The 21,754-nt window shown below is 49.8% G+C and overlaps 1 protein-coding gene across 2 annotated transcripts in view; it reads left to right on the forward strand.

Annotated features, from left to right (window-relative positions):
* Positions 1-21,548, forward strand: part of LOC133339730 (uncharacterized) — a 42,996-nt gene extending 21,448 nt beyond the window's left edge. Inside the window, exons 4-7 of one of the 2 annotated variants that reach the window (XM_061547888.1) lie at positions 7,336-7,395; positions 9,593-9,742; positions 12,036-12,082; positions 21,023-21,548. In XM_061547888.1, coding sequence (XP_061403872.1) covers positions 7,336-7,395; positions 9,593-9,742; positions 12,036-12,082; positions 21,023-21,124 — 359 coding nt within the window. In that variant the 3' untranslated portion in view covers positions 21,125-21,548. Of the gene's footprint in view, positions 1-7,335; positions 7,396-9,592; positions 9,743-12,032; positions 12,083-21,022 lie in introns of both variants that reach the window. The other variant, XM_061547889.1, reaches the window with a different exon arrangement.
* The last annotated feature ends 206 nt before the right edge of the window (positions 21,549-21,754 follow it).

Consider the following 21,754-nt stretch of genomic DNA (forward strand, 5'->3'; position numbering starts at 1 on the left):
ATCTTAACTGATTGTGTCCACGTTTACGGTGACTTTCAGACCGCGTTCCACTCACTGACATTGACTATATATCTTGTATTCTCCGCAGGGAATGGATTCTTTGCTCCGCTGCAAGCTTCCTACCACCACTCTCTCATTGACATATTTCGTTGCTTCCTCTTAGTACCTTTCACGCGACGGTCAATGGTATAGTGTATAGCATATTGTATAATAATAAATAGTATTAAAGTGTAATGTTTAATACAATGTATAAGGTAATATATAGTATCGTTATTGTATAGTGAATATACAGCAGGGTGGTTTACAGTTGGGTGGGTAGAATAATACATAGTGTAATATTACACTATGTATTATTCTAAGACATAGGGTAGTGTATAGTAATACAGTATACAATTTAGTGTTGGGTTTGTCTATAGCAGCATATAGTACGGGATAGACCCGTGTGATGTAAGGAAAAGGTTAGAAAAGCTTAGCTGGAAGCATACTATTATATTTTTTGCGACCTAGAATTGTAATGTATTACTTACGGTTAGTAGCTCAGCTTATTGAGAGTATATTTAGCATACTGATGATACTATGTAGTTTATACTTTAGCTTTTTACGTGGTTGTTTAGTTACTGCAGCTACATACTATTAACATTCCTTCCCTTTATTAATGCTACCCCTACCCCCTCCCTTTGATGCTGCTAATCCTGCATAATGCATGGGCATAATATGACTTTGAAAACCCCCCGCCCACCTCCCACGCATTTCACAAGTAGCACTAGTCGCATTCCTGCATTTCCCATAAATATGCTAATTTCCTCTTGATATGCAGATTATTTTGTCAAGGCGCATTTACCCCCCCCCCTTCCAACCCAGTTTAAATAGACGCTCCAAGCGTGGTGGTGTTTCATTTAGACGCTGTCGCCTCGACAGACCTGGTCTTCACCTGAGGACGGCTGCTTGTGTTGTGGCCGAAACGTCGTGAGAATTATTTTTTTATGTTTTATTTTTATTATTTTATTACTTCCCTTCTACGTGACTTTACCGAAAGAACCAAGAAGATGCTCTTTATAAGTTCCATCTACGATTTCCTGCACCATGAAAGTCTACTGGCGATGGAGTGCGTGGTGACGGGGGCAGGACTGAATGATCCGGAAGCTCCTAACCAGGCCCCTGCCCAATAACGACACAAGGAGCTATTGGTTTTCAGCAGCTCAGATTTGAGTGGCAGCTGCTCTCGGCAGACCCCTATATGTCTCAGCAGCCCAATTTAGGAGCCACACTGCTTAGCCCAGATGTGGAAAGTCCTAGAAATGGTGGCCTAAATATTGCCCACTCTTACTCTCCTGGATAGGTCGCTGCAGCTAGCAGGACATTCCATTAAGTGGTAGAAAACTAAACAAGAAATATGTCCCTTTACGACTTGCAACATGGAACATAAGGACCGACAGGCCTGAACGAAGGACTGCAGCAGAGCTGAAGTGACATAACATCGACATCACTGCTCTGAGTGAGACCAGACTCCTGGGGAAGGGTCGCTCACGGAGGAAGGAGAGGGCTACACATTCTTCTGGAAGGGATCCCGGCCAGAAGGGAAACATCTGCATGTGTGGGCATTGCCACGAAGAACTGCCTCCTGCCAAATCTAACAGAAACACCAACTGGCAGAAGCTAAAGGCTGACATTACTCCGCATTCCCCTCATTGGAAAGCAGCATGCCACTCTCTTCAGTGCTTATGCACCGATTTTACCATCATAAGATGAAGCAAATAACCGCTTTTACCAGATGCTGGATGAGGCCATCCGCATAGTCCCCAAACATGATAAAATCCTGTTATTGGGTGACTTCAACGCAAGAGTGGGGAGAGATTGTTAGATATGGATTGAAGTGATGGGACATCATGAAGTCGGTTATGCTAATATAAATGGATTGAGACTGTTAAGCCTTCATGCTGAAAAATAATTCACCATCACCAATACCATGTTCCAAATGAAAAATAGTTACAAAACTTCCTGAATGCACCCACGGTCGAAGCACTGGCACCCCATAGATGATATGATTGTCAGGCGCTCTGATGTCAGGGACGTCCTCATTACACGAGCCATAATAGGATCAGAGTACTGCATGGCTCATGGGATGATCTTAGCCAAGCTCAGAATGAAGGTTCGTATAGCCGTCTACCTCAATAAGTCCACCAGAAATTTGCTGCATTGTGCTCGACTTCAGGAAGCAGAGGCACGAAACAGCATATGCTGCTCTCTAGCAAAACAAAACTAGGGAGCATTGAGACTCTCCTGAGTGCAGAGGGTTTGATTGCCGACAAATGGTCCTCCTTAAGTTCATCACTGCGTCAGCAGCTCACTCCATCGGCTACAGCATCAAGAAACACCAGGACTTGACAGCGTGCACAGAGTGCATGAAGCCCCAATTAACAACCCCACTTCTGAGGTCACTCAAAAAAGCAATAGCAGGAGCAGAGGAGGAAGGCTCAAAGTGCTCTACAACACCTGCAAAATGAGTGGTGTATCTCCAAAGCACAGGAAATCCAATCTTATGGGGAGAAATATGACATGCACAACTTTTATGATGCCTTGAAGACCACCCACAGCCCAACAAGTTTATCTCTTTGTCCCCTCAGAAGTGCAGATGGGTCCTCTCTCATAAAGGACAAAACTAAGATAGCCAAGAGGTTGGGTGAACACTTTGCAGTCCTCTTAAGCCAGCCAAACCCAGTTGACTACTCAGTCCTGGAGGAGCTCCCAACACTGCCCACCATCTAGACTCTAGAGCCTTGATCTCCGACCGACCTACTCTGAGGTTTGTGCTGCCATCACGTCACTTAAGAAAAAACAAGACCCCTGGACCTGATTCCCTTCCTACTGAGATCCTGAAACAGTTCACCTATTCATCTCTAAGATATTGAGGTAAGAAGGCATCTCCCATCAATGGCAGGATGCAAACATTGTCGCCATATACAAAAATAAGGGGGACAGCCATCTGCAGCAACAGCAAGGGCATATCCCTCCTTGCAATTGCTGGCAAAGTCCTGATGAACGACATACTCCGCAGATTCATTGACACCATCACTGAAGAGTCCCAGTGCAGTTTCAGAAAGAACAAAATCACGGTGGGCATGATCTTCACTGCACACCAACTGCAGGAAAAGTCCTGTGAACCGAAGCAAGAACTGTTCATGGCTTTTTGTTGACCTCTCTAAAGTCTTCGACACAGCACACAGTGAACTGCTATGGAAGGTCCTTCTGCAGGATGGCTGCCCTGGTAAGTTTGAAAACTTCCTTCATCAATTCCATGAGGGGATGATGACCAGGGTAACAGTTGGAGGTCAGGAGTCTGAACCCTTTGGAGTAGGCACTGGTGTGAGGCAAGGTTGTTTGCTTGTGCCGGTCTAATTCAATGTCTTCCTCCTATATGTCACAACAGTTCTGCACAAGGACATGTAAACGGAGATTGGGGTGACCCTGGACTTCAGGCTAAATGGGAACCTCTTCAACATCAAGAGGCTCCAAGCAGCCACAAATCTTAAATCTGAACCTGTACTTGAGCTCCAGTATGCGGTTGATTGCATTCTTGTGGCACATACCCTAGAAGCTCTGCAAGCCACCCTCATGGCAGCTGTGAGAGCATACAGCAGAATGGGGCTATCTGTTAATATCACCAAAACAGAGGTCATATGTCAATGATTATCTGAGCCTCACACAAAACCATCAGCATTCTCCATCTCAGACTTCCCAATTGCCATCGTTCCACACTTTAAATTACCTCAGAAGCATCCTCTCAGAAGACTCCAACATCGACCAGGACATGCAGCACCAGGTCAAGCAGGCCTCATCCTCATTTGGACGACTCAGGAGGAGGGTTTTCAACAACTGTTACCTCCACCTACACACCAAAGTTGCAGTATACCAGGAAATGTGTGTTTCTACACTCCTCAATGGATGTGAAACGTGGACAGTTTACAGCCGACAGCTAAAACAACGTGAGTCGTTTCATAGCAAATGCCTCCAACAAATTTTGAAAGTGACTTGGCAGAACCGTTTTCCACATTCTATGATTCTACAGAAAACCAGCTGTAGGAGCAATGAGGTGAGCGTTACACATCACCAGCTCAGATGGCTCGGCCATGCAATCCGAATGCCGGAGGACTGCTTGCCGCGAAATATGCGGTACGGACAGCTAAAACTGGGCCGTCGCTCTGCAGATGGGGCAAAAAAACGGCTTAAGGATCAGTTGAAACCTCACCAAAAAGGTGTGGGATAGACCCTGCCTTCATTGAAGCTGTTGCTGCTGACTGTTCCACCTGGCGCAGTCACTGCCGTCAACGAGTGCAGTTAGCTGAGGATAAGTATAACCCGTAAAAACAAAGTTTTTCACTCTAAATCCTTTATATGCGTGGCGGCTAGAGTCCTCTCGTCCTCTGGCTTGAGATGGCTGCCACCTATGGGTCAGATGATTGTCTGCAGTATTAAACAATTGGTAATTAAATATTTAATTTGTTTTCCCTAAACAGTATAACATTTTTGAAAAAATGTTTCACGAACATTAATTGTCTCGCACAACGAGTCTGTGTGCAAAATGTCAGCTCGATTGGATCACGGGAAGTGGGTTAAAAAATGACCGAAAGGTTTGCACGGTCGTAAGCAAGCAAGCACACAAGCGAACTTAATATAAAGGATTTAAAACAAGTAAACCCGTAAAAACAAAGTTTTTCACTATAAATCCTTTATATGCGTGGTGGCGAACTTAATATAAAGGATTAAAAAATATATTCACCTGTGGAGGACGCGGGGATCAATCCCGCGACCTTTGGCATGGGAAGCGAGGGCGCTACCAACTGCGCTACTCCGCCACGGCCTGTGGAGGTGTTACGCTCTGGGCTCTTACACTCTGACGTTCAGCCAAAGCCATGAATGCGTTCTATTTGAATATATGTAAAATAAATTTTTTTTGCCTAAAAAGTGTAAAATTTTGGGAATTTTTTTTCACGATCAATAATTGTCTGGCACAACGAGTCTGTGTGGAAAATGTCAGCTCGATTGGATCACGGGAAGTGGGTTAAAAAACGAGCGAAAGATTTTCACGGTCCTAAGCAAGCAAGCGAACTTAATATAAAAGATTTAAAAATATATTCGCCTGTGGAGGACGCGGGGATCGATCCCGCGACCTTTGGCATGGGAAGCAACGGCGCTACCAACTGCGCTACTCCACCACGGCCTGTGGAGGGGTTACGCTCTGGGCTCCTACACTGTGACGTTCAGCCAAAGCCATGAATGAGTTCTATTTGAATAAATGTAAAATAATTTTTTTTGCCTAAAAAGTGTAAAATTTTTGAATTTTTTTCACGAACATTAATTGTCTCGCACAACGAGTCTGTGTGCAAAATGTCAGCTCGATTGGATCACGGGAAGTGGGTTAAAAAACGACCGATAGATTTGCACAGTCGTAAGCAAGCAAGCACGCAAGCAAGCAAGCAAGCGAACTTAATATAAAGGATTTAAAAAGGGCCGAACGTCGCCTGATCAAGCGGCAGAGGAGAATGTGACCATGGCTGTATCAACCTCAACGGGACATGCATATGTGTGCTCTGTCTGTGGCAGACTGTGTGCATTCCGCATCGAAATATACAACCATCAGAAAACCCACAAGAAGAAGTCATCGTAGGATGCGATAGACTACCTTAAGCAAGCAATCAAGTGTATAGTCGCGTATAGTGTAGTGTGTAGTGTATAGTGTCAGAACCGGCAGTCTGCTTGCCACCCACAGTCACTGTCGTTTACACCATCTCACCGGCATCCTGGGAGAGACAGAGAGGAGGAAGGAGGGGTGATGGATTTGAAAATGTCCACGTAGTGTGTAGTATATAGTAGTGTAGTGTAAAGCAGTGTATAGTGTAGTGTGTAGCGTAGTGTATAGTGTAGTGTATAGTGTAGTATTTATTGTGAATTGGAGTGTTTTGTGTATATGTTGAACTTCATTGGCACCACCGTACATAGCCAACCATGCTAATCGGTAGTGCTGGGAAATGGCAACAATCTAAACACAACAACAAGCACTTGTAAATAATTTATTTTGCAATTGAGTATAAGAGTGTAGTGTTTAGTAGTGTATCGTGTCCTGTGTAGTGTGTAGTGTACGATATAGTAGTGTATTGTAGTGTGTGCTGTATAGTGTAGTCTATAGCATTGTATAGTGTTATGTATAGTGTTAATTGGTTCTTTACCCTTCTATCTGGCAACAAAACTGACACCTTTTTACAAGGAGTCATGTTTGCATAGACCGCAATACCTGCAGTCATAATACAAACAAAAGAACATAACTCTGATAATGTGCACTGTCCTTAAAGTTGATTGGTCCACACCCGAGACAGCTTTCCTTCGAGCCTAGTCTCATATGGGTTGGACCAGATGACGCCAAAAGTGCGCCTTTTGGCGTCATCTGGTCCAACCCATATGAGACTAGGCTCGAAGGAAAGCTGTCTCGGGTGTGGACCAATCAACTTTAAGGACAGTGCACATTATCAGAGTTATGTTCTTTTGTTTGTATTATGACTGCAGGTATTGCGGTCTATGCAAACATGACTCCTTGCAAAAAGGTGTCAGTTTTGTTGCCAGATAGAAGGGTAAAGAACCAATTATCATATTTTTACTGGCAAATGAGGTCCCCATAGTGTAGATGCTTGCCCCGAGCTCTCATACTCTGATGGTGCATTGTCCTTGAGTTGTGCGCCTTTTGGCGTCATCTGGTCCAACCCATATGAGACTAGGCTCGAAGGAAAGCTGTCTCGGGTGTGGACCAATCAACTTCAGGGACAGTGCACATTATCAGAGTTATGTTCTTTTGTTTGTTTTATGACTGCAGGTATTGCGGTCTATGCAAACATGACTCCTTGCAAAAAGGTGTCAGTTTTGTTGCCAGATAGAAGGGTAAAGAACCAATTATCATATTTTTACTGGCAAATGAGGTCCCCATAGTGTAGATGCTTGCCCCGAGCTCTCATACTCTGATGGTGCATTGTCCTTGAGTTGTGCGCCTTTTGGCGTCATCTGGTCCAACCCATATGAGACTAGGCTCGAAGGAAAGCTGTCTCGGGTGTGGGCCAATCAACTTCAGGGACAGTGCACATTATCAGAGTTATGTTCTTTTGTTTGTATTATGACTGCAGGTATTGCGGTCTATGCAAACATGACTCCTTGTAAAAAGGTGTCAGTTTTGTTGCCAGATAGAAGGGTAAAGAACCAATTATCATATTTTTACTGGCAAATGAGGTTCCCATAATGTATAGTGTTGTAATGCGGCCATTTAATTTTGCGTGTTCTTGTTGTCGTTCGTAGGCAAGACCACGGGAGATACAGTGTCATCCACAGCGACCGAGGACGACGGTCCTACAGTGGGTGCGTGAAATTGTCGGATGTGTGGGAACACATCGTGAAACGGAAGTTTTATCATCATCAGCATCATCCTCCCACTTTTGCAAGGCCTGCAACGAGTCATTGTAGTGACGCGTGATTGTCAGGAGATGCCTTCCCGGAAAAAACGCGTTCAGAGAAAGCTATTTCCCCACGAGTAACAATGGGGATCCCATTGGGCAGCTGGTAGGAAAAACGCCTGTGGAGCATTGGCAATGATGATGGTCTTGGAGAGGTCACTCCCAAGGATGTTGACGTCATTGAGCGGTTTGTCAGCATACACTTCTTATGGATGCAGTGAAGAGAATGATCTCAAATTTTTTAGATATCCTCTCCAAACACTCCCAACATCATTATGGACGCAGGCGAATGTACACCGGGTAGTTGACATCCTGAAAGAGAACAGAGAATGTGAGTGCTGCTTCCTCCAGATGAATGAGGCTGCAATGCACCAGGGTTTCACTTAGGCCGAGCAAATATTCTGGGGTACTGCGCGTCTTGAATGGAAGCGCCGACTTGCAAACCAGCTGTTCCTCAGATAGCAGAAGCAAGTTTTTGATGAAGGCGTATGGGTCGAACACCTCCCAGTCCTCGTCGTAGCACGTCTCGGCAGGCATGGCGGCAGGGACCAGGTATGAGCTCTCGGGCAGGAGCATGGCCGGCTCCTCCTCCTCCTCTGGCTTGCCGTCATCGTGTGTGAACAATTGGGAAACTGCTGATGAACGGTCCCCAACAGGTGTGTTCTTGGTTGGGACTCAGCATCTGTGGACTCCTTCCCATTTGGTTTGATTTAATTTCATCCACCAATATCTTCGTTGTGCTGTGTTTTTCTCCTCGTAACAATTGACCTGGTGGCAGAAGTTATCGAATACTCTTGAGCATTTTTTTCCTCTGCCCTCCCTCTTCCATTACATCTTCACTTCCACCTGAACAGGACTTGCCCTCACGGCTTTCCTTGTCGGACAGACCTGGTCACGTTGCCATGTAACTGCCCGGTGGTCCGAGTGAGACCCCCGGTTGAGACCCACTGTGGCCTTAACCCCGTGTGTATTTTCCGAAATGCAGATGTCTCTCTGAATCCACCGACCGTGTCTGATGTGGTTGTGAGGGGAATGAGGCGGGGGTGGGTGGGTGTTTGTTGAGGTCACAGTAAACATAGAAAAATGAGCTGCACAGAAAAACGTGAGGTCTGATTCATACAAAATACTCGTGGAATGGAACGGCCGTCGTGCCAACACATGAGCCTGGTCGTGTATTGAACAGGATGCAAACATAATCTTAACTCGTGTTGACATACTTGAGTACAGAGGTCTCCACTCACTGTTTTTACCAAAGTAATTTAAAGTCACAATAGGTTATTGCGTGCAAGAACAGTGAGATCAATTTTCTGTTACCATAGCCTTCTTTCTATACGTTTTAATCGAAATTCATCATTTACCGGACACAGTTCTTCTTTCATATGAATTGATAGCAGCGGATTAAAGATGCAATATTTAGATGTTGTTCTCAACTCAATTGTCTGTTCAGAAGCAGAATGGATTTCGTCCATTTCTCCTTTAAAGGAGTGAAGATGACAACAGCAGCAGCGGCAGCGTTAGTGGAGAGTTTACGATGCTGGTCGATGGTTTGGAATTGGTGGCCGCACATTCGCAGGCCGCCAAATCGTTGATTCGCCATTTGTGGCATCGGGTGGCCGCATCGGCCACCGGTCCTAATTCGGTTGATGGCCGACCATTGGCGGTTTGGAAGGTTGAAACCGGGGAGGTTCGACGGTAGGGATCCCCCCGTACGAAATGTTGATTTTAGACATCGGCCGCAGGCCTTGACTCTCGCTTCCATCTCTCGCTTTTATTTGTATTTGTGGCGTGGAGTGAGGCTGCTTCTGCTGTCATCCAGAAGGGGGTGTGGGCATGATCTTATGCGTGAACAGTCGGCATTGGGTTTATGTCTCCGACGTATTGGAAGGTTCTGAGGGGTTGAGAATGTTTTTGGCACTCCCGGAGGGCCGCTGCTTCACTACAGATTTTTCGGTGGTGCGATGTGGGGGTGAGCACTGGGAGCCACTTGGAGTCACCGGACACATGCTTCAACATCTGCAGGCACTGCCCACTGCTTCACGCAGCAGAGCAACCTGAATGGTGTCCTGACCGCGGTGAGATTATTCGCGTCCGTGCCGTTGTAGAAATGACGACAAACGCGTCATGTCACGTGATCTCCGGCGCTGCTGCTGCTCATGTCACGGCGGTGATGCTGCTGGAGGTCGTGGTGGTGGCGGTGGTGGTGGTGGTGGTGGCGGTCGTGGTGATCGTCCTCCTCATTTGCCATTTCAGACGTGAGTGGAACAGTGACGATGTCATGAAAAGGTGGGGATGGAAGGGAGGGTGTGGGAGGAGGGGGTGGAAAAAGGGGTGGGTGGGAAAAGAGGAGGGTTGGCGGTGGCGGGAGCGGAGGGGGTAGGGAGAGGAGGGGAGGGTTTAGGGGCGGAGAGAAGGGGGTGGGGGGAGGAGGGGAAGGGGTGTGAGGAGGAGGAGAGGGGTTGGGAGGAGGGGGGGAGGAAGGGGTGAGGTGGGAGGGGAGGAGGGGAGGGGGTGGGGCGAGGACGGGAAGGGGTCCTCTCAGAAGTGCAGAGATAACGCAGACTCCAAATATGCAGCAGCAGGCATCGTCAGGGTCAAACCCACGACCTCCTGTATACCAGGCGAGGGAGTTAACATCTGGCCACCGTCGCGTTGGGTCGGGATCAAACCCACGACCTCCTGTATACCAGACGAGGTAGTTAACATTTCTTTATCAGAGGCTGATAAGGAGCGAAAGGCAGAAAATAAATTCTGAAATCAAACGTACGGTTCTTAATTTATTCACCGATACAAAAATGACATTCATCCGACTTGATATAAATTCATCATATATAAATCACTCAACACCCATTTACATATTGTCCCTATTACTTAAAAACATTTGAAGTTGGTGAATACCGTGCCAAAGTGCACAAATGATATCGTCATAATTCGGAGACGGGAAAAATGTAACGTAGGCCACGCTACCGTCGCTCAGCTGTCACTTTAGCACTAATTGACTCGAACCTGCCATAAACATTCAGGAATAACTTAACAGCCCTTTGCCAATGCACTTCCTAGGACCCAGCACCTGGCTCAACATCACGTGCCACTGACGTCAAGCATGACCAGGACAGCAGCTCAGGCCACAAATTAACCAAAATTCTCGGGCGCGTGTCGTGACGGGCACTGCAAGATCCCACACCGTCCATAACAGTTTTTTTCGTTGGGTTAGATCGCGTAAATAAATGCGTCATTAAAACCCGACACCACCCGACAAGGCAATTAGTAAGGGTTGTCACGTGAACAGAACATACCAATTTGTCACTAGTGCAGCACAACGGTGTGTTGGAGAGCCAGGCCACAAGATTTCCAATCTGAGTATGACGTTTCGCCAGTATTTACAACTAGCCTCATCAGGCGACAGCCAGATTTGTGAAGTCCACCTGTTTCGTTCCTTACATAGAGGCATAGATGTGGTTACCACACTTCTGCACTCTTGCGCAAAGTGGGGGGGGGGGGGCGGGGTGGATTAATGAGTCAACGTACATTATGCATGCACATTATGCGAGCCCTTTGATCTTGTCTTTCCTGTCTATTGTGTGTATTAAAATAGCCGTACCAACGGCAATCCCTATTGAAGTATGGTGCCGTTCATAAGCATGTATTTAAATAACGGATTATTTGATGATTCGCTTTCATGTAGCACTAAGGCGGATAGCTATCCGAACGGTAAAATTTTATTTATTTAAATTTCGATAGATAATCTGATTATTCTTGGCCAGTAGTAGCTAGTTTTGCACAGAACTTCAACATTATCAAAATCAATTGAGTGTCCCTGTTGGCGTGCGTGTTCTGCTACAGCTGACAGTTGTATTTGGGAGTATTTAATATTTCTCTGATGTTATTTTAGTCTCGTGCTGATCATTCGTCCTGTTTGCCCAACATAACATTTTCCACACGTGCAGTTAATCCTGTACACACATTCTGTTGATAGCTTCGGAATGGGTTATTTTAACGTCTCTTGCGTCGGTTAGAACTTCTCATTTTAACACTGACACAAAACAAACCGCGCTTGAGGTGCGAATGATGATGCTCTGAGGCAGCCACTGGAATGATTTACCCAGTGAAAGCATTGGTTTCCCCAATTAAGGCGCTGAATAAAAAAAATGTTGAGCCCGATCAGTCGCTTCAATAGAAATGTGTCCAAGGATCACTTTGACGAAAGTGTGTCTGAGTCGCGTTCTTTTATTCCTGGGCTGAATGTGGGTGTGTGTATGTGTGTAGTGGTCAGTGCTATGCTGCGCTATGAAACCGGCGACCCAAGTTCGATTCCTGCTCACGGCCAACATACCAGTGACGATAATCTGAACTCTAAAATGTAAACATCGCTACTGGGGAGACCAAGGTGGCCGGGCGTGATGCTGGCCACCCACCCCCTCGTGTATCTTGCCAGCCTCGATAGGTATTCACTAACAGCACTTGTCCCAACAGTTTGTGAAGGCTACACGTGGGATCTTTGTCTCTGTGGTGCCAGTACAATCTGTGATTGTGTTCTGTGTGAAGCAGGCAAAGGACGGACATCCACCCACGACGTCTCTCCTCCTGAAAACGAGGTGAGTCTGTTTAACACGTAGGCTGTTAGACACTTTGTGATGACGACACAATTACAGTCTGGTTGACACTGTAATGACGACACAATGCCAGTCTGGTTGAGACTTTGTGATGACAACGCAATCACAATCTGGTTGAAGAATAAGGTGGCGCCTGCTCGATGCTGAATGCCTACTAAACTTATTTCACACCATACATAGCCATGCGCGCTAATCTTAGGTTCGGGGGAAGGACAACAAACTAAACACAACAACAAGAATTAATTCTAAAGAAATTAGTTTTCAATTTAGTACAGTGGTGCAGTGTATAGTCGTGTGTGTTGTGTAGTGTGCATTGTAGTGTATAGTGGAGTGTACGTGTGTAGGGGTCTTAGAGAGAGAGCCGTTATGCATGGCAGCTTATGGGAAACAAACACAGTGATGTAGGGATGTTAGAGAGAGAGCCGTTATGCATGGCAGCTTATGGGAAACAAACACAGTGGGCGGGGCTACGTGAGTGCACGGGGGGGTGCTCTCAACGACGTCCGCACCGGGCAGCCCGGGGCCCCACCCCTCAGCGGGGGTTGAGTATAAAAGGGGATGTGTCAGAGGGCTCGGGGAGAAATGTTAAGCTAACGAGAAGACTGAAGACATCTTAGCTAGAAGCCCTGGACTCCCCTAGTTCGACGTCCTTATCAGGGCCGAACAGGATCGAGCCAGCGGCGTGGTTCCGAGAGCCAGAGCCGGTGCTCTTGTCAGAGCAGGTCTGGGACTCTGGGTACCGGGCCCGACTTACCAGTGTCGGGCCAGATAGCCTCCCCTAGCCCGTTAGTGGAGGACTAAGAGGCAGGCTAGGGTAGCTAGCGTGTGTATTCCCAGCTAGCTGGGTGAGGGGGCCGATACCCCCTCGAGTGTTATATGCCCACTGTTGTGCTGTGAAATAAACCCGTGTGCCTCCAACTCCGGCGTCAAGAGTCGTCAACGGTATTACATCTGGTGTCAGAAGTAAAAATCTACGAACATGGACACGCGCCGGACAGCTCGAGTCAGGATACCGGGGGCGGAGGACACCGCTGCAGTCGGAGAGCCCGGGACGGGTGAAGAGAGCACGGAGCAGTCGGGGCCAGATACGGCTACGCCGCAGCAACAGGAGGGTGGGGAGGTGTCGGCAGAGGGGCTGAGGCAGGTGCACGCCAAGCTGATGGAGCTGCTGCACGCCGCTGCCAGCATGCTGGACCACATCACTCAGCTGGGGGCTGCTGGACCGCCACGGGGCGACGAAAGCCGACGACCACAGCGCCTTCCCGCCATTTCGGCGGAACACCAATTTGAAAATCCCGCCATCACCGCAGCTGCAGTTGAGGGCGTGGCCGGCCTAAGCAATGCGTCCAACGGCGGGCATACAGTACCTGCCGCGTCATCGCCAACGGACGGGACGTCACCACGGCTGCGACCGGCGATGCCATCGGTCGTGCGCGCCGAAGCAGAGCCGGGTGAGGGGAACGAGGAAGGGCGACCTTCTGCGGCAGCCGCTGCGCTACATCAGCGACTGGGGCGGCTTCCAGCGGCGTTTCCTCGCTCACCAGGAGATGGCGAAGTGGATGGACGCCGAGGCTCTCCGCGCGCTGCCAGCACTCCTCGACAGCGACGCCCTCGTCACTTTAACATCAGCACCGAAGGAGAGGCGCTCTACGCTGCAGACGGCGATGCAGGTGCTGGCTGCAGTTTACGGTCCGCCGTCAGACTGTCGCCAACTCTTCTATGATCGCCAGCGGGGGGCAAAGGAGTCGCCTCTGGCGTACCGCACAAGCCTCCTGGCACTGGCAAAGGCGGCCTTTCCACGGATGGACAACGAAGGTGTCGACGTCATGGTTACGGAGAAGATACTCCTGCTGGCGGACGACTTGGAGATCGTCATCATCGCACAGGACGACGCGGAGATGTGCTCCCTCCAAGCGGCACGACTCCTCCACGCAAACCTGCTCGCGCAACGACGCAAGGCCAGCAAGGCGGCGAGTGGGCGTACCATGGCCGCAGCCACCCTCCCGGCAGAGGAGATCTGCGCCATCGACCATCAACGGCAGCAGGGAGCGGGAGTACGGGCGGACCGGGGCGGCTCGAGCCATCCCGATCATCCGTCGTCGTCACCAGCGCTCCCGCGCTGCTACAACTGCGGCATCCGGGGCCATGTCGCCTCAGGGTGCCACTCTCCTCGGCAGCGCGGGACGACACCTCGACGGGACGCCGGCCCTCTTCCCAAGCTCCATCATCATAACCCGGCGAGTCGCGGCACCTCACATGTTTGGCCCACGCACACACCCGCCACACACTCATACACCGCACCGATTGAGGGGCCAATATCGCGCACCATCGCACCAACACGCACCACTCTGGGTACTCAGATTGAACCCAGCCAGTGGTCCGTGTTGGCCCATCGTGTTGTAGCCGCGTCGTCGGGGTCGTCGGCCGTTGTGGGGCACATCGACGGGGTCGAGGTGCGCATCCTGGTCGATACAGGAGCATCGGCGACCATTATTTCGGAGTTAATTTACAATATTCTCCCTGCCCAGAGCCGTCCTTTGATGCCTGTTAACGTACCATTCTTTGCTGCTAACGGGGGCTCACTTGGCATCATCGGACAGATTCGAGCCCAAATTTGTATCGGGGATATTAAAATGTCTGGGCCGATTTTTGTTTCCTCCTCGCTGGCGGTTCCGTGCCTGCTGGGGACGGACTTCCTAGCCAAAATGCCGATTAGGATATTAATCGACCAGGGATGCATTGAGCTCCCGTCGGGCCGACGCATGGCGTTTCTGCCATCGCCAGTTACGACTCGGACGGCGTTCGCGACGGTGCCGGCGTTTGTAGATAGAACGGTGCGCGTTCCTCCGGGGGCACAAATGTTGGTTCCTTTGAAACTTCGGCAGCCCTTCGCTAAGGGCATTGGGGCCCAAGGGGTTCTGCTGGAGCCATCTAGGGCCGGGGTTAGTGGACCTCATTTACTTCCGGCCCAGACCATAGTAAGAGGGGACGGAGACCCCTTCATCGCGGTCCTCAATGTGGGCTCGCAGACGGTGGTGGTCCCGCAGGGGACCGTGCTTGCTCACGCGACGCCGGTGCCCTGTGAGGAACCCGTCGCGAATCACGTGAGTGCTGTCCCTGCGCCGCGACCACATTCGGACAGCGATGAAGGGTGGCTCGAGGTGCTTTGTGCGGGATCGACGGACCTGTCAAATTCAGAGCGTCAACAGCTTAAAACGCTACTGCGGGAATTTTCTGACGTTTTCAGTCGGGACAAATACGATTTGGGTTGCACTCATCTGCTGCGTCACCATATTGATACGGGTGACAGCGCGCCAATACGCCAGAATCCGTTTCGGTTAAGTCCCGCCGAAAAGGACCATGTCAAATCGGCTATTGATGACATGTTAGCCGCCTGACATCATTTCTCCTTCCACCAGCCCTTGGGGAGCGCCGATCGTCCTGGTTAAAAAGCAGGACGGCTCGTTGCGGTTTTGCGTTGATTTTCGGTGCCTTAACAAAATTTCAGTTGCCGACGCATACCCGCTCCCACGGATGGACGAATCGCTGGACGCCTTGGCGGGAGCGCGATTCTTCTCCACATTGGATTTACTTTCGGGATTCTGGCAGCTTCCTCTGGACGATGATTCAAAGCCTAAAACTGCTTTCCGTACACCGCACGGCCTGTTCCAATTCAACCGGTTGCCGATGGGACTCCACTCAGCGCCGGCAACTTTCCAGCGTTTGATGGAATTGGTTTTGGCTGGATTGCAATGGGATTCGTGCCTGATTTATTTGGATGACGTTATCGTCTTTAGTAAAACTTTTGACGAACATCTCCAGAGGTTGCGGGCAGTTTTCCTAAAGATGCGGGCTGCTAATTTGAAATTCAAACCCCAAAAATGTCATCTGTTATGCGATTCGGTGCGTTATTTGGGACACATCGTGGGGCGCTCAGGTATTGCTACCGATCCCGCCAAAACGCAGTGCGTCAGCTCCTGGCCGACTCCCACCTCGGTGGGAGAGGTCAGGAGTTTCATTGGCTTCGCGTCGTATTACCGACGGTTCGTCGCAGATTTTGCGACGATTGCGAAACCCCTACACGCTTTAACATCAAAAGGGGTTCGGTTCCACTGGGGTCAGGAGGAGGAGGCTGCTTTCTGCTCCCTTCGGGACGCCCTGGTAAAAGCTCCTCCCTTGATTTACCCCGATTTTTCTAAGCCTTTTTTGCTCGACACCGATGCGAGCAACACGGGTATTGGGGGCGTGCTTTCCCAGGTGGTTGACGGCGTGGAACGGGTGGTTGCGTACGGCAGTCGGGTGTTGTCTCCGGCGGAGCAAAGATATTGTGTCACCCGTCGGGAACTGTTGGCAATTGTCTATTTCATCCAACAGTATCGCCCATATCTGTACGGTCGGCATTTCACCGTCCACACAGATCATGCGGCACTGCAGTACGCCCTGCGAGTTCAACAGCCTCCAGGAGATCCTCCAGGATTTTGATTTTGAAACCACCTACCGTAAGGGCGTTCGCCACACCAATGCGGACGCTCTGTCGTGCATGCCAACCACCTCCGAATGTGCATGCCTCCTGGGGTCGGGACGTTGCAGGCCAGCAGGGGACATACCGGTTCCGGTCCTGGCGGCCGCCGGCGACGACGAAACATTGGTTCCTAATTCAATCGCACAACAGGGAAAAGATTCCCTGTTGGGGTTGCCCGTCAATGAATGGGGGCGCCTCCAGATGGAGGATACCTCCCTCCTCTGGTTGCGTCGTCGCGTCGGCTGTGCTGGGCAGGGCAGGGGTGATGCCGACGCATGGGAATTGGTGCATGGTCTGCTGATGCATTTGGACGGGAAATCCCATCGACATCGGCTGGTGGTCCCTTCGGGGTTGCGGGGCAAGGCGGTGTGGGCCGCACATGAGCGCCTCCTACACCTGGGGACCCAAAAGACCCTCCCCTTACTCCAACTCGATTTTTTTTGGCCAGGCATGACGAAGGATGTCGGGGATTTACTGGGGTCATGCCCTCGGTGCGCGCAACGAAAACCGCCAGCACGTGTGTTTAACCCACCCTTGCAGTCAATCAAAGTGTCCAGAGTTAACGAACTCGTCGCGCTGGATATTTTGGGCCCATTCCCCACCACACCCAGGGGCAATAGATATTTGTTGACGGGTTGTGGAGTATTTCACGCGCTGGCCTATGGCCTGGCCCCTTGCCAACCAGTCAGCAGCAGCCATCGTGGAGGCCTTTGTTCAGGGTTATGTCCTGGACAAAGGTGCTCCGGAGCGGCTGCTGACCGACCAGGACAAAATTTTTTCCGGTAAATTGCTCAAAGAAGTCTGTGAGCTCCTGGGCACGAAGAAAATTCGTACCTCCCCGTATCACCCGCAGACTGACGGGATGGTCGAGCGTCTGCATCAGACCATCACGTCAATGTTGTCACAGCAGGTGTCGGACTCACAGACCGATTGGGACTTGCAAATTCAAGGGGTATTGGCGGCGTACCGGATGGCCCCCCACGCAGCTACGGGATTTTCACCCTTCTACCTCATGTACGGCCGCGAACCTGAACCGCCTGTTCGTGCCCAGCTGCAGATCCCCGCGCCTCAGGGAAAAACTAAATTGGCTGACCATGTGAAATTTAATTTGGCCAAATTGACTGAGGCATGGGATGCTTCCATACAAAACTCTGACCTCCGTCAGAAAGCGAACGAGCGACTCAGATGGGGTCGGGCGCACATGCTGCAGTGGAAGCCGGGGGACAAGGCATGGCTGCACTGTCCCCAGGTGCCATTAGCAACCTCCTCTAAGCTGGTGCGGCCGTGGCGGGGCCCTGTGGAGGTAGTTGAGGTGTTGCGACCGCAGTGCGTGCGTATCAAATGGGGAAAGCGGCGGTGGTTCGTGCACCCCTCTAGATTAAAACCATTCGTCGCAGTACACATCCCCACTTCACACACGCGTGGCCAAACATGTGGGGGGTCGGCCGACTCACTGGGTCCGTCTCCGTCGCTCTCACCTAATGCCTTGCCGGCTGTGCCACTTCCAGGTGCATCAGGAGTGACGGGCTCACGCCCGATCACCCCTCCTGGGGATGCCAAGGGTCACGCGGCGTCGGATGAGGACTCACCCCAAGACGGACTGTTGCCACAGGACGGTCCGCCACCCGGGGTTACCCCGTGTGAGGGGCCCGCTGCAAGGATGCGCGCTAAAATGCGCAGACTGTTGTGAGGACGGAAGAGGTGTACGTAGGTTGTGTTCATTGTGTGTTTTGTGAATGGTGTGTTCCCCGCTCAATGGATGCGTATGCGTTGGGCTCACCATGTGTTGGGTGTGTGGTGGGTTCCCTGCAAATCGTATGTATGCTGTTTTACGGAATTCGTTTTTATTCGGGGGGGGGGGGGGTGCGTCGGGTTGTTTTCTCTTCTTGCTGTTGCATTCTTGTTGTGTTCTTGTTGTTGTTCTTGTTATTGTTGAAAAATAGTGAGGCACACGCGCGGTCAGGGGGTAAATGCGCTTTTATTGTCGTTTTTTTGTATGTTGGCAGCCGGGACGGCTGCAAGCTATGCGGGGGGGGGGGGGGGGGGGTGATGTAGGGGTGTTAGAGAGAGAGCCGTTATGCATGGCAGCTTATGGGAAACAAACACAGTGATGTAGGGGTGTTAGAGAGAGAGCCGTTATGCATGGCAGCTTATGGGAAACAAACACAGTGGGCGGGGCTACGTGAGTGCACGGGGGGGTGCTCTCAACGACGTCTGCACCGGGCAGCCCGGGGCCCCACCCCTCAGCGGGGGTTGAGTATAAAAGGGGATGTGTCAGAGGGCTCGGGGAGAAATGTTAAGCTAACGAGAAGACTGAAGACATCTTAGCTAGAAGCCCTGGACTCCCCTAGTTCGACGTCCTTATCAGGGCCGAACAGGATCGAGCCAGCGGCGTGGTTCCGAGAGCCAGAGCCGGTCCTCTTGTCAGGGCAGGTCTGGGACTCCGGGTACCGGGCCCGACTTACCAGTGTCGGGCCAGATAGCCTCCCCTAGCCCGTTAGTGGAGGACTAAGAGGCAGGCTAGGGTAGCTAGCGTGTGTATTCCCAGCTAGCCGGGTGAGGGGGCCGATACCCCCTCGAGTGTTATATGCCCACTGTTGTGCTGTGAAATAAACCCGTGTGCCTCCAACTCCGGTGTCAAGAGTCGTCAACGGTATTACACGTGTAAAGAAGCTCGTTGGAGACGTCCATGAATATGAAGGTACGTCGTTATTTTAATAGGTGTAGATGGTCACAAAAATTGTAAAAGTTAATTTGGAAATAGTTGGCATCAGTGAGGCGAGAACTTCCAAAAATTTGAAAAGTGGTATTCTTATTGTTTTTATCACACATTTGGTGTGTTTTATAGCATGAACAGAATGCCAAATGACGCACAGAAATTGATTAAATGCTCGAGCCATGAGTGCGATTTGGCATGACGTTAAGCTCGAGCTAATTTAGTTTTACCCTGGAAGGACTCTACAGACCGGAAGACTCTCCTTTGGAATAGTTACTTGGTGAATTACTCTGCCAGCAGGAAGTGATGTTTGCAATATATAATAATACTCTGCCAGCTCGGTAATATGCGGTGCCATTTTCATTTTTTCGTGCCAAATGTGGACCCTGACGCTGGCATTCAATTACCTACTCTTACTGAATGACGTCAGGGGAATCTTTAACGTCCACTGTGAAGCAGGCAGCACGTAGTAGGAGTAGCAGCAGTTATGGTAGCAGCAGTAGTAGCAACATTCATAGCAGTCGTAGTAGTAGCAGTTGTAGTGATTTTGTTACTGTCATTGCACCCTCTGTAATAATCCAGGAGGCCTCTGGATTCGAGCCGTGAAGCTCTTTATGAACTTAAATGACGACTGCTAACATGCGGTCTGAGTGCCCCCCATTGCTGTCGACCAAGCACCACGTGGACACGGGACTACAGTAGGCCTGGGACAGCAACAACAACCTCTATATTGTGACGTCATCGTGCAACCACGTTGGGGTTTTATTGTGTATTGGGTGCAATTGTGAACAACAGTCATATATCAATCGTAAGTACGTCTCATGGGTATCATCATCATCGGTTCACTGCAGCTCAAAGACTCGGTCCATAGAACGTGTATATGGTGAAGTTGAGGAGGTGTCCACGTGCGCTCAGCATTTGAAGGGATGAAGACCGGATCTTCCACCCGTCCTGTAACCCGTAATGTGTGGGTGTATTGTTTATATGGGAGAGAAGGAGAGCTGTTAGTGTGCAGCGCCTATGGGTTTCTGTGTGATGACGAGTCTATGGGTCTCCGTGTGGTGATGAGTCTATGGGTCTCTGTGTGGTGATGAGGCTATGGGTCTCTGTGTGGTGATGAGTTTTTGGGTCTCTGTGTGGTGATGAGGCTATGGGTCTCTGTGTGGTGATGAGTTTTTGGGTCTCTGTGTTGTGATGAGTATATGTGTCGCTGTGCGGTGATGAGTTTATGGGTCTCTGTCTACTTGTTGTCGTATGGGTGCTGATGTAGATGCAGAGCAATGTCTACAATTGCGCATTCAGGTGGTCAATCACAGATGTCAGGAGCAAACAGAGTCGTGGATCATCGCGGTGATGTCTCCTTTATATTTGTTAATCTGGGCGTTGCATCATTACACATTGTACAGTCTCTGTTCTGGATGACCACAGTCACACCACTACTACTGGAGAGTTTTTAATTTCCTTTTGTGAATGACCAGGTACCCGCATTCACTGCCCTGGTTTGTGCAGTGGATGCGGTTGAGGGTGGACCATGAACAGCTTCGTGGAAGACCAAACCCCAGACGATCTTCTGCGTTGGAGTTTTCCCAACAAGGTGGTGTCTGTTTGTGGGCTATTTTGAAATCGGCAGGTTCCCTAACGGCTGTCACTGACCAGGGTGGGGCGATGTTTCCGATTGACTCAGTACGAGGAGCTGCGCCAAAGGGAGATCGTCTACGACCACCTGGAGAGAGATCGCAAGGCTGCACGTGGAGCCACCTCTCCGCCACTCGGCCCCACGATTTGAAGAACCTCACCAGGATAGAAATCATAAATTGAGTCTCACAGGACGACTTTGGCTGTGTCCGGTGGTGCCAGATATAACGACACATTTATATTTACGCGATCTAACCCAAAAACCCTATATAATGGATACTATTGGTCGCGAAAGACTCCGTGTTAAACTGACTTGTGAAGTTTAATAATAATAATATTATGAATAATTAATTGAATCCCTCCTAAGGGGAAATTACCACGTGCCAATAATTCAGCCCCAAGTCTCTCGCTCCATCGTTGGCTGTTGGTTGATGGGGAGGTTTCACGCACGTACGATGTACAGTGAGGGAAAAAAGTATTTGATCCCCTGCTGATTTTGTACGTTTGCCCACGGACAAAGAAATGGTCAGTCTATAATTTTAATGGTAGGTTTATTTTAACAGTGAGAGACAGAATAACAACAACAAAATCCAGAAAAACGCTAGCCAAAAATGTTATAAATTGATTTGCATTTTAATGAGTGAAATAAGTTTTTGACCCCCTCTCAATCAGAAAGATTTCTGGCTCCCAGGTGTCTTTTATACAAGTAACGAGCTGAGATTAGGAGCACACTCTTAAAGGGAATGCTCCTAATCTCAGCTTGTTACCTGTATAAAAGACA

The sequence above is a fragment of the Lethenteron reissneri genome, unplaced genomic scaffold (assembly GCF_015708825.2).
Source record: "Lethenteron reissneri isolate LAM-NWPU_2019-01 unplaced genomic scaffold, ASM1570882v1 scaffold_214, whole genome shotgun sequence".
Lineage (NCBI taxonomy): Eukaryota > Metazoa > Chordata > Hyperoartia > Petromyzontiformes > Petromyzontidae > Lethenteron > Lethenteron reissneri.